Source organism: Sarcophilus harrisii, chromosome 3 (assembly GCF_902635505.1).
Source record: "Sarcophilus harrisii chromosome 3, mSarHar1.11, whole genome shotgun sequence".
Taxonomy (NCBI): Eukaryota; Metazoa; Chordata; class Mammalia; order Dasyuromorphia; family Dasyuridae; genus Sarcophilus; species Sarcophilus harrisii.
The window spans coordinates 293,223,205-293,236,714 of NC_045428.1; the positions used below are offsets into that span (position 1 = coordinate 293,223,205).

The 13,510-nt window shown below is 35.6% G+C and overlaps 1 protein-coding gene across 2 annotated transcripts in view; it reads right to left on the bottom strand.

Moving 5' to 3' along the window:
• CFAP44 (cilia and flagella associated protein 44) overlaps window positions 1–13,510 on the bottom strand; it is a 122,825-nt gene that overhangs the window by 90,147 nt on the left and 19,168 nt on the right. For both annotated transcript variants that reach the window (XM_031959667.1, XM_031959668.1), the window contains exons 3-6: window positions 13,091–13,247; window positions 4,465–4,627; window positions 1,852–1,954; window positions 1,038–1,254 (exon numbers count right to left, since the gene is read on the bottom strand). In XM_031959667.1, the coding sequence (XP_031815527.1) occupies window positions 1,038–1,254; window positions 1,852–1,954; window positions 4,465–4,627; window positions 13,091–13,247 (640 nt within the window). The remainder of the gene's footprint in view (window positions 1–1,037; window positions 1,255–1,851; window positions 1,955–4,464; window positions 4,628–13,090; window positions 13,248–13,510) is intronic.

Here is a 13,510-nt window from a genome sequence, read left to right on the forward strand (position 1 = left end):
CACATATCAACTCAGTTGCCAAAATGTTGTCGACTTATGACACTGGATCTCTCAAATTTATTCTCTCGACTTGCTGGACAGCACACTTCATCATCTCTCACCTAGACTATCATGACAGCTTCCTATTTGACCTCCCTAGATCAAACCTCTTCTCTCTCCAACCCATCCTCTATACTGATTTCTCCTAAAAAAATTGTTTTTTCCTAAAGAATAGATGTAATAAAAAAAAAAAAAAAAGAATAGATGTAATTACCTCCCCACCTTCACTCAGAAAATTCCTATTTCTCCTGTTGCCTCTAAAATTACATAGAAGTTCCTTTATTTGGAATTTAAGTCTCTTCACAAACTAGTCCCTTCTTTACTTTCCAGGTTCCTTACACATTCTCCTCACTATACATTCTGCAGAACCACCTTACTAAACACATTATTTCCCATATATAACTTGTTTTAGTGACTTTGCAATAGTTGATTGTGCCTGGAATATATTCCCTCTTCCCCATTATTTCCCATAATTCCTGGTTTCCTTCAAGTCTCTGCTCAAGCATTGTTTTCTCTATGTCACCTTCCTTGATCCCCCAACTGCTAGTGTGCCCTCTCTCAACAAGACCTTGTACTTATTGAGCATATATTTTACACACACACACACACACAACACACACACACACACATACACACACACACATATATGTAGGTATATGTTGTATACTCTGTTGTGAGGCAAGCTACTTGAGGTTCGGGATTATTTATATCACTTTTTGTATCTCTAGTGCTTAGCACAGTGCATGGCTCATAGACATTTAATAAATGTAATCAATAAACATTTTAGCTGGTAAAGACTTCCTTGAAGATAAAGAACTAATTAGATGACTTCTTGCCATGACATTCTAAGACTAATTTTAAAAGTCACGTTGCCTGTTAGCAGGAAAAATAAGACATTTTAAAATAATCCAAAGATTAACTGGAAAAATAAATCCCAGTTCAATGAAGCTTTCCCAAGGCCTTCCCAGAGAGCTAGATGTATTGGGCACTTAACCTACTTGATATGACCTGATCCTGCTGTGGTAAGTTGTTCTTCATTTTCAGGGTTGAAGGTGACCTTATAAACATCCTGGGAAAATGCTTTTGTCCTCAGCATTGGCTGTTCTTCTTTCCAGTTCCACACTGTTATTGTATAATCAGGAGAGCTACCCACAGTAGCCAGCAACAATCCAGTAAAATTAAAACTTGCAAATGCATAGGCTTCCTCAGTTCCCCCTGGAAGAATGAATAGTAATTAGGAAAAAACAGCTTAAATATTTTTATACTATATCACCAGGAAAATTATTTGTATTCATGTCATTTTTATTCAGGATCTCCCTAATGACCATATTAATCATATTTTTGATTATTGATACTAGAGAAGAGAAACTAGCATTTATTCATCACCTACTATATGCCAGATATCTTATGCACTTTACAAATATTATCTCTTTTGAAAGAGAAAGAGGAAAATATCAAGTATTATCCAGAATTGGATATAATCTGAATCATTGTCTGTGGCTTTGGAAAGCATTATAGGATTCACTTTTATTAGAAGAGTACTGTGTTTTATTTGGGAAAACATAGATTTTGGTTGCATTCACTGAACCAATACATCAGCTTATACAGAAGAGGAACAAGGTAGCAGGGACATAGAAAGTAGGACTAAAACTTTTCTGTAGATGTATTTCAAAGTCAAACTACAGAATTCTGGACATCCTGTGTTGGGAATGAAAGGCAATATACTTAAGGGCAAAATATTAAATTTCCTGCCATATTCTGTAACCTTTAATATTTAGATCAGGGTTCTGCTTAAAGTTCCACTGAACTTACCCCGGAGAATTCTGTAGGGCCTTAGGAGAGGATAATCATAGATGATAACATTTGGATAGGTTCCTTTCTCAGCTACTAAAAAGTATGTTTTGTCTGGGTGGACCTGTAAAAAAAAAAATCATTAATTCACCAGAATCAGATTCTTCTATATGCAATTGTCACTTTAATACATTAGTAATTCCACTCAACTTGAGGTTTAATTATAGGATCATGCACAAAAATAGGCATTTCATAAATATTTGTTAGCAATAATGAACACAGTGATTTTAAAGTTGTATTAGCTTGAAGTTTTATCTTAGACATATAGCCAACCATGCTGACATATGTTCTTTTATGCAAATAGATGGGAGTAGTTAGTGGTTTAACTAAATGCTATATGACATTGAAGTATAAGGTGACCCAATATCTAGGTGAAGTTAAATTTTTCTATGTAAAAATGTAGGTTTCAATACATGTTGGCTAAGGGATTAGTCCCTTTAAATATTCTTCTTTACCAAAACACCACTTCTGACAAATTTTCCTTTTCCAGACAAATAAAAACAAGCTGAATGAAGAAGACACAGCTGGTATTCAACTGGATATAAAACAAAGCACCAAAGCTAATGCTAGAACTAATAGATATTAGCATAAAAATTCTAGGTTTCTGAAGAAACCAGAAAAAATCCAGAAAAAAATAAAAGACATTTGTAACAATGGGGGTACCACCTTCTTGTCCAGAATGAGCACCTAGAAACTTAAGGTTCTTCTATGCCCAAGGGGCAAATTGCATATTCTCTGATCCAACAATAACACTACTAAGTTTGTATCCCCAAGAGATCAAAAAGAAAAAAGGGAAAAAGACCTATATGTACAAAAATATTTCTTTTTTTTTTTTGGCAAAGAATTGGAAATTGAGGAAATGCCCATCAGTTGAAGAATGGTTGAATAAGCTGTGGTATATGTAAGAAATGATGAACAAGTGAATTTCAGAAAAACCTGTAAAGACTTACATGGAGTGATGCAAAGTGATTTTAAATGAACAAAACTAGGAGAATGTTGTACAAAGTAACAACATTATTGTGTGATGATCACCTATGAATAACTTAGCTCTTTTCAGCAAACAATCTAAGAATCTAAGAAAATTCCAAAGGACTCACAATACTTCTTTTTTCCAACACTTTCTTTAGGGACTTTCCAAATGCTTAGCTAGCTTTAGTAATTCAAACAACAACCTCATCTTCTAAGTGGACATTCTTGGAAATTATATTGTCAAGGTAAGTTAAAACTTATCCAAAGCGTCCAAAGTTTTTCCATTTACTGTGAACAATGGTTCCATGTATGGATGGTGCTGTGCTGGCTGGTGCAGGACTTCTGTTTTCTTAATGTTGATTTTCAGATCAAAATTAGCACAAGTGGCAGAGAATCAAACCCATACTCTATATTGCATCTCATCATCAGAAGCTTCACTGAATGCGCAATTATCTGTGAACAAAAAGTCTCACACCAACCCTCTACTTTGGTAGCATGACAGCATCCTTCATTTATCATCCATGCAAACATGCCATCATGAAATTGGTATACAATACTGATGAACACAGAAAAACTGCACAGAAAGTGCATAACAGGGACAGAAAACTGCAAATCTATTATGTACAACTTGCTATTTCTAATAAATATATGATAAAGTTATGTATTTTTTTTCTTCTCCCCCGCCCCAGAAATGACTATATATTGGTAGTGACTACACAAATATATAAATGAGTGTATACACACATATATGTCTCTATATTTTCACATAACATCTACACACATATACATATATATCTCATTGTGCATATATATTTCCTTCTCTGGATACAGATAACATCTTTCCTATGTCCTTTGTAGTTAATTTGGGTATTTATAAGAGTCCAAATGACTTACTCACTCAAAGTTGTAAATAATATTTCTGTTCCTGGACACAACATTCTCTCAGTTCTGCTCATTTTACTCTTCATTATTTTGTGCCAGTTTTTCTAAAATCAACCTGCTCATCATTTCTTATAGAACAATAGTATTCCATCACAATCATATCCCACAACTTGTTCAAACTTGTTTGCCACTGTTCTCTTTTTCTCCCTCCCTTCCATTCCCCTCCCTTCTTCCTTCTCTCTTTCTCTCTTTCTTTTCCTCTCTCTCTCACTTCAACCCCCTCCTTGCTGTGAAGAATTTTGCACAGTCCCTGACATAGAATAAAAGCTTAATAATAGCATAGTGCCTGATGAATAGTTGTTGTTCAATCATTTTTTACTCAGTTCTGACTCATGACCCCATTTGAGATTTTCTTGGCAAAGATACTGGAGTGGTTTGCCATTTTGCCTCTCTAGTTCACTTTACAATAAGGCAAACAGGGTTAAGTGACTTGCCCAGGATTACAGAGTTAGTAATTGTCTGAGGTCAGATTTGAACTCAGGAAGATGAGTCTTCCTTATTCCAGACTCAACGCTGTTTAATACACCACTTCGCTGCCCAGTAGTAGGAACTTAATTAATGTTTGTTGATTTGATTTGAATTATAAGAGACAATAGCAGTTGTTTAAAGGATTCAAATAATTATGAGTATCCTTCCACCCCCAAAAGTTACAAAAAACTATACCGCAACAGCACCAATTCCTCTACCACTGGAGCTCCGGAGGTAACTCTGCTCATGGTTTCTTAAATCCAAGAAGACTAACTGGTTGCCAGCTACATAAGCAAGAGTTTGACTGTCCAGAAGATGCAGATTGGATCGTCTGGTGGAGTCATAACCAAAGGAATGTCTAAAGCAAAACTGTCAAGGAAAATACAAGTGCCAAGATAGGCAAGTCACCCTTCTAATAAATAGGTTAAGAAGAGAAATGGATAAATTATTCCCTTTGCTAAATAAAAATAAAACAGCCTGGTTGATCTTTGCCTTAACATTCATTAGATTTTATTTAATGGTGCTAAAAAAAATTTTTTTTAGTTTGTTTTGTTTCTAGGTAGAAAAAAATCTTACTACTGATACTTTTTCACCTTTTTTTTTGTTTCCCCAAGTCATCTTGAATTCACCTTAAAAAAAAAAAAACTTCAATTTTTTAATCATAAAATTAAAAGTCTCTTCAGATAATAAATGAGTAAATTTTCCTTTCTTTCTCTAAAACTGTGTCAGCTTCCATAATGTGGGAGAAATCATAGTAGTAAAAAAATTATAACATCTGTCAAAATGTTGTTCTTTCTACAACTATCCCTAAAAGTTAAACCAAACTTGCCCAGTGGCATCATTAATTGTCTCACCAATTTCTCCTGAGGATATCATTGGCCCTCACTCCACCCCTAGACTTACTTACCATGTGACATCATTGCCTTCACCTCAGATGAGAATGGACAGGCCATTTCTTCAATGAAGGAATTACTTCACTATATTCACTTCACTCCCTTCACTAATAATATCACCATTATCTACAAATCTTTCGAGTAAGACCTATTGTCTACATACTTTGAAACTAATCCCCTTTACACTCTTAAGACTGGGAGAAAAATTTTTGAGCCTGCCTGCTTTCCAGTGTCCATCATTATATCCAAAGATAGAAGGAAGATTTGAATGCCAAAGCACTACTGCCTTTCCAAGTTTCCATTGTACCTCAATGCTTTGTCAAGTTTCAGCTTTGTCAAATTCTTCTTGGCTGACAACACGTCTCAAAAGGAATCTTTGAGACAAGAAGAATAAGTTGTGATCTTACCATGCCAGGTGTCTTCTTTCAAACAGTTTCCTTCCATCTTTTCAAGGAAATTTGCCATTAGTTTGCACACTCACATCCCTTCCTGATTTATCACCTTCAGGGACAAAGACTTTTATTCAGTCTTTGCAAAACCCCATCTGAGCTCTGAGCTCTGGTCCTTCAAATTGTTCAATAATTGGCCTCTCTCCCCACCCCTTCCTTTTGTCTCTCAAAAAAGCACTGAAAATGAGGGGAAAGTACTTGACTGATGAAATGCGTTAAAGGGAATTTAAGCCAGTCAATTTTTGAAGAATTAATGTAATGTTATAATGAGTTTTGTTCCCTTTTTCTCTGTCTCCTTCTCTCCTCTCTCTCACTCTATGTCTCTCTCTCTCTCTCTGTCTCTCTGAACTCAACTTTTGTTTGGCAAAATCATTTTTAACTTTCAAAATTGCATGGTCAGAGGATCATAGATTTATAGCCAGAAGGGAGCTCAGAAGTCATCTATTCCAATCCTTTCATTTTATAAATGAAGAAACTGAAAGAAACTCAGGGAATTAGGTGATTTATTCAAGGTCATATGGGTAGGAGGTAGAAGAATAAATATCCAATCTATTACTGGTATGTCTAACACTTTTTCCAATATACTAGGCTTGTGTGGGACTACCTTGTGTAATTTTAATAGAATGTAGAATCAAAGTTTAGGTTTGGGTAGTGAAGATTTTAGACAATGAAGTGGTTTTAGAGATTATTGACTAGGGAGAGATGGTTAAAAAAAAAAATCTAAATCTTTGTTTATAATCCCATCTCTGAAAGCATCCTACTGTAAGCAAACCTAAAGAAAATACTTTGAAATGCCACTCACCTCCTGAGAGAAAGGTAATGGATTCAAAGCAAAGGCTGAGTTATTATTTTTCAGATATTGTCAATGAATTTGTTTTTCTTGACTATACAAATTTGTTCCAAGGCCTTTGTTTTTCTTTCCTTTTCAATGTGAGGTAGGAAGTATGAGGAGAAGAAGATGGATTTGATTAATTTAAAAATGTAATTTATAAATAAAATAGTGGTGTGGGGAACTCACCCCATTGCACCCAAAGACAATTACAGGTAGTGAGCCTATTTGAGGCTGAAGAAGCTCATGAGATGCCCAGAAGCTGAAACTTTCAAAATGTCTCAAAAAGGAATGTGCCCTAATCTAGACAAACATGTCACAAATGTAAGAAGTAGATCGTGATGATCAACTGTGATAGACATTGATCTTTTCAACAATGAACAATTAAAGCCAATTTCAATAGACTTGGGATGGAAAGTACCATCTACACCCAGAGAGAAAAACTATGGAGACTGAATGTAGATCAAAGCACAGTATTTTCACCTTTTTTATTTGCTTTTTTTTTCTTTCTCATGATTATTTCTCTTTTGATTTGACTTTTCTTGCATAGCATGATGTATACACTGTATATGTATGTGTAGAAGAACTGCACTTTGTTTTAACCTATATTGGATTGCTTGGTGTCTTGGAAAGGGAAGGGGGAGGAAGGAGGAAGAAAATTTTGGAGTATAAGGTTTTGCAGAGGTGAATGTTAATAACTATCTTTGTATTTAGAAAAATAAAATACATTTAAAAAAGTAATAGTTCATGGTTAAAATGTCACACTGTTCAATGATGAGCATGAAGAAAGATATTGGCCATGGTACTATAGTTCAAATACTCCTGGTTCTCCAAATAGATTGTTTACTTGTGGAAGGATCAAATCTTCAGAAAAAAATGTTCATCATTGTGAGTTAGCTAAGGCTACAAATGAGAGCTATCAACAGTCCTCTAACTCTATTAACTAATCCTAAAGGTAAAAATGTCACAGAGGCTATTCAGGCTTTATGGATCTATAGTGGCTTGGGGAAGAAACTATAAGCAGCTTTATGTGGGAGTAAGAGTATGCAGCAACACATCTCAGCCTCAAGCATACACTGGTAACCCTCTTGATTCTCAAATACTATAGCTGAGCAACTGGAAAAACTCTTAGTCTGTGGTTTATATAATTGTGAGGAGGTAGAATGGACATCAGGTAAAAATGCTTTCTCATATTGAGTAGATAATGCTAACACTGACACTACTTTTACTCTGGTCTAATTAATAAATAGTCAGGGAGGGATAGAATTCCAATGAAGTTCATAGCCTTGGTCTAATAGTATGCTGGAGACACCCCTCCCCTTTGAACTACGGTTTGTCAATAAAAATCATCAAAACTAAGGTCATCCCATGACCAAGTATGATTTATTTCATTATAATATATCCCAACTGGGTTCAGGAAATCCCAAGAGGAATTAAAAGATCCATCTGTCATCCCAGTTCTTTTAATCTGAGAAAAACATCCCAAGCAATACAAGAATTCCTACTCCAAGTGTCTTGATATCCAAACCTTATGACTCTGAAGTCTTTCTTGAAAGACCTAGGCAATTGGAGAAACCCATATAGATTTTTAGGGCCCTAAAGAATTTTTATTTGACATCTGGATAATATAAATAAAATCCTGTAGTAAAACTTTAACGGCGGTCCCTATATCTATGTAGCATGTCCTCTTCTGGACAAAGTACAAAGCAGGGATTTGCCCAAATTATTTTGCCCAGATTCAGTTAAGGCAGTAGATTTACATACACCCTTATTCTCAACAGCGATACAAGAGTGGTGAGGTAGATGTGACACAATTTATATACCATTTTGCCAAAATGGTATAGATTAAATCCAGTCATCTCAAAGGTCTACCTCTTGAGATTGAAAATGATGATGATACGGAACAATGGACTTTGCACACACAGAAAATTAAAACCTATCATAGAGTGTTGATTATAAAAGCATTTATTGTTGCTGCACACAACATGTATTTGATGTCATGGTTCATATGGACATAATCAGAACCACAGCTGCCTATCAATCACCAATATGCTTAAAGGGAGGGAGGCAGCCAGTGCTGACCCCAAAGCAGGACTTTTTAGGTGGTCGTTTAATATATAGCAAAAGGCAGCAGCAGATGTGGAGATATATATAGATATATAGATATGTATAGATATATATAGATATGAGGAAGCATGAATCAAATAAGCCTGTGTTAGTTCTAATAAACTGAACCTAAAGCTAACCAGCACAGGAAATAGGAAGATTACAAAACCAGCAGAGATGAAACCAACTTCTGTTTGGTAGTCATACATGAAGGAGATTATGGGTCATTGAGGGCATTGGCAAAATATTTTTCTGCATTCAGATTTCCTGATTCGATAAACAATTAATGATCCAACAATTACTAATCAGGAGGTAAGTCAAAGATGAAAATAATGTAGTCCTCAGAATGTTCAGTGTGATTCACCAGGAGCATATAATACTCAGTTTCTAGCTTCAAACATGCCATAAAGGATCAGCAAGAATCTATTTGCCTACACATTCAAAACCACAGAATCAATTTACTAATGATTGAATTTGAAGGGTTTGGGGTATAATTCCCACTAAATGCATCATTATCCACAAATTCCAAAAGGATTATATTAGGTAGCTACCCTAGAAAATGTTCTCCTGAATACAGACCCGGCTGCCTCTCAGGTTGCTGTACCCTTTCTTCCTCATGTAGTCCATTGTTACTTAGTGCTGGAGGTTAACAAGACATAAATATGTCCTAAGAACTATGATTAGGTCACCTGGATGGTTCAGGGTCATCCAACAAAAAGCATCCTTGGTCCTCAACAACATGATTGTTATAACTACAACATTTAATAGTAGCTATTCTTAAAATAATGTCACTGTGCAGATAGTTCAGGAGTTCCAATGTTCTGTCACCTGCTCCCAGACATGCTAAATTCATGAAATTCTCATTACCTCCCTCTATGTATTTTTCTTCATGAAATCCTCATGTATCCTTTTGTAACATCCTAGAAGAAAACTGTATTACCAGTTTGTCACAGTTATTTTCAAATACCAACCCAGTAAAAGTCCTGTAAGGTTACTCTGAATCATGAAATAGTCACATTGAGTTGAGTAAAAATAGTGGCAGTGAAAGAAATAACCAATTTCACTTCTGTCTCCCTCTCCTGATCTGCAACATCTTCTTTTATTATTCTGTTACTGATAGAAAGCAAGGTGCTTATTCAGATAAAAATTACCATTTCCAACTGTATAAAATTTCACACATATATTCTATTGGAGAGGGGGTGATTTCATATAAAAATCTTTTTTTCAATGCAAGTTTTCACAAGTAGAACCTGAGAGTCCTATCTCAGAGTCGGTAGATTCTTTGGAGTCAAAGTGAACAAAAGCTACCAATACATGGTTTTTTTGTTTGTTGGTTTAAACAATAATCTCCTTTAGGGAATGAATCTCAAAGTGATCTAGCTCTTTTACTCTTTTATCATCTAATGTTACTTCTCTTCAGCAGCTTTCTTTAGAAATTTTTGGTGACCCAACCTGATATGCAGTTTTGTTTCCAGAAAATAGCCTTTATTTTCTGGTTGGAGTTTTTCTGACTCATTTATGGCTTCTCTTAACCTATACTAGTTCTACTACCCTTCCTCCGACTGGAATCTATCACAGGACTCAACATATCAACAGCAACGTTTTTAAACTACTGCTTTCATATGAAACTTTGCAATCTGTGTTATTCAGCCATATTACAGTTGTGTTTTACTCTTTATGACCCATCTGGGGTCTTCGCAAAGATACTGGAGTGGTTTCCTATTGCCTTCTCTAGCTCATTTTATAAATGATGAAATTAAGGAAGACAGATTTGTTATTTGCCCAAGGTCATACCACTGTAAATGTATCATGCCAGATTTGAAGTCAGAAAAATTCATCTTCCTAACTCCAGGCCCAGCACTTTAACCACTCTGTCACCTTGCTGCCCTTCAGTGCAATAATCTTCAGCAAAAAGAGTATTTGCTGCATTTGGCATAGGTTGGCAACATGGCCTAGGTCTATAAAGTATGTGCATATGGGGCTAAAGAAATTTAAGTGTTTTTATTATTTACAAATGGAGATCTTGGATGTTCTCAACATCTTGGTTGAGGTTTATGAATGTCAACAGGGTTACCATTATATGCAGGGGTATATTGCTGGCTTCCTGGTACACATATACAAACCATCTTATAGCCTGTTTTATAAGCCATTCTAGATCTCTAGAAAATGGCCTGCACTCTGTAACCTTCTCATTCTTAGAATTAGGTAACAGGACCTGAACAACTATCAAAAGAATCATTCACAGCTTCAGCTAACTCACAGAGGTCAATATCTGAGGGTCTTCAGTAGTCTTGACTTTTCCACAAGTAAACAATTTGTTCTGGAGAGCCTACAGCACTTCCATTATATATAATACCATAGTTAATTTGAGCCTCCATAGTCACCACTGAGTACCTGAAGACAAGGTATGTTGTTAAATTTCCTATCATCTATACCATCATCTATCACTCTACCATATCTGCTTTTTGCCTTCATTTATAGCATAGGCAACACTCTTTTTGACTTGTTAGAATCCCCTGCTTCTGGTCCTTTTTTTTTCCTCAAAAGCTTCCACTGTCTCAAGTAATGTTATCAGGCTATGTGGAGATTTGGGCTCACTTTCTAAAATTGTTTTTGGGCTGGTAGGTGCATTTCTCAAACCAGGCTATTTAGGTCTGCCTGCAGCTGGAGTAGTTTCTGTGATAGGACTAAAACAGAGATCTAGATTTTTTCACCAACAGTTTCCTTGCCTTGATTATCTCTCCAGACTTGCATCTCTAAATATCACTTCAGTTTGTTCATTGTCTATATTTAGTTCTTAAATCATTATTCCCACCCAAACCTAAATCTTGATTTTGGAGATGCCCTGAAGATAACACAGTCCCAATATAGCATGATAAAATGAAAAGAGATTTGCATATGGCATCAGGGGATCTGGATTCAAATTCTTGCTCTTCTCTCTCACACATATTTGACTTTAGCCAAATGATTAAATCATGGGCCTAAGTTTTTTCATATATAAATAAAAAGAAAAAGAAAAAAAGGAGGGGAAGTAAAGAAAATAAAAAGGGAAGGGAAGGGAAAGGGGGAAAAGGAGACTTCTTTTTAATTGAGTTTCTATGTCTTGGCTTCATGTAAGTTTGCACAAAGTAAATTTTACTGAATTCCCTCTGAAGTGATTAGTCTTTAGTTTAGAACAGTCAAATACTTTCAAATCAGATTGTTTACTTTTAAAAGACAGAGAAGAGAGGAAAAGGAAAGGCTGAATGGAGACTGATTAGAGGAATGGGAAAAGGGTGTGTTTTGCAAAGGTTGAATGAAAGAACACTTTCTACAAGGATTAAGAAAAAAAGTGAAGATAAACGCATTGGTTTAAGGCCCCCTTGAAGAATAAGAAAGATGTTTCAAGGGAGGTACCTGATGTGCTATGCTAAGAACTTTTCTTCTGGTCTCAATCTCAAACATTCTCTTTGACTAATGCTGACCACCTTGTGGAAACCTTGTCAGGAAACTTGACTAAGACATCTGGAAGCTGGTCCTGAAGGTTTGAAGCCCAAAACTTTCTAAATATGGTGGTGAAATGGACACCTAGAGATTCTAGCACAAATTTTCCTTTTGACTATATATAGACTATAATGATGTAAAGCTAAAAAAAAAAACTGAAAAATGGGGGCTAGGGTTTTAAGACTCAAAAATTTTCTTTTGAGAATGTGGAGAAAACAGACTTTGCTTCAGGGTGACAAGTCAGCAATGGGAGGGCACAATAAGACAATCTAATAATGTCCTTGGATGTTGAGGTCTTTTGTTCATCCCCACCTTGATGACTGGGGAATGGTGGCAGGTGGGGTTTAGTATTTTGACATGGAGTATGAGTTCTTACTTCTAATCATAAAGCTGAAAGCACTCATCTGACACAGCCCCTTCCCTTTCCAGATAAGGTATTGAGGGAATATCAGAGAAGAAATGTGATTTAATTGGTCACAAATTGGTGACATAATTAACCTAGAATCCAGGTCTTTCTGGTTCTCCATACATTTTTACTAACACATTTCTTACTAGAAATGGTTATAATATGTTAAACCTCCCAGAAAAGATATCTATATTTTAGAAATGGCTTTCAATACCTTAAAAACATAGTGAGAATCTTAGGCCCAGTAGTTCAGCAACAGTTTAGAAAGTATAAGGTAAGGAAGAGGACCTTTTAGTTCCCCTCAAAGCAAAGCACACAAAGACTATCCCAATTATGTAATTAGTGGATTTTGTTCACTCTATTTTTCTCTATGGCAAAATAATTATTCAATACAAATTTTAACCATGTGCCCTGACTAAAATTCCCTAATTAGCAAGCCACTTTTTAAAAAGTATTTAACAAAAGGGGGCATCTAGATGGCACAATGAGAGAGCACAGGCCCATAGAGTCAGGAAAGACCTGAATTCAAATCCAGCCTCAGACACTACCTGCATGAAATTGGGCAAGTCAATTTACCCTGATTGCCTCAAAAAAAAAAAGTATTCAACAAATGGAAACACCTCTATCTTTATACATTTTCAGCTAGACAGGATACATCAATGTGAGGAGATTTAAAGGTATGGTGGAGTCTGGGGTTACAAAAGGAACTGAAAACACCTGAGCAGAATCATAGAAGAAGCTCTCTGAAATTTTCTTCACTGCTTCTTCAGCTTCTGCTTCTTCAAGCATTTGATCTTCAGAAAATTCAGATTCTGAAAGATGAAATAATAATTGAGGATAAAAAAATCTAGGAGCCCTCAGAAAATCTTACCAGAACACACATAGTACCTTCACAATCTCACATGTGATAAGGCCCAAGCCTGAAAATCAGGCTACACTGGGTTTTATGATAATAATGATAATAGCAACAACTTTATTATATATGCATATATAATAAAATTATATAGCACTGTGTGCTAGGAATTATGAAAAGTTCAAACCATTTTCACATTTGAGCCTCACAACAATTTTGAGA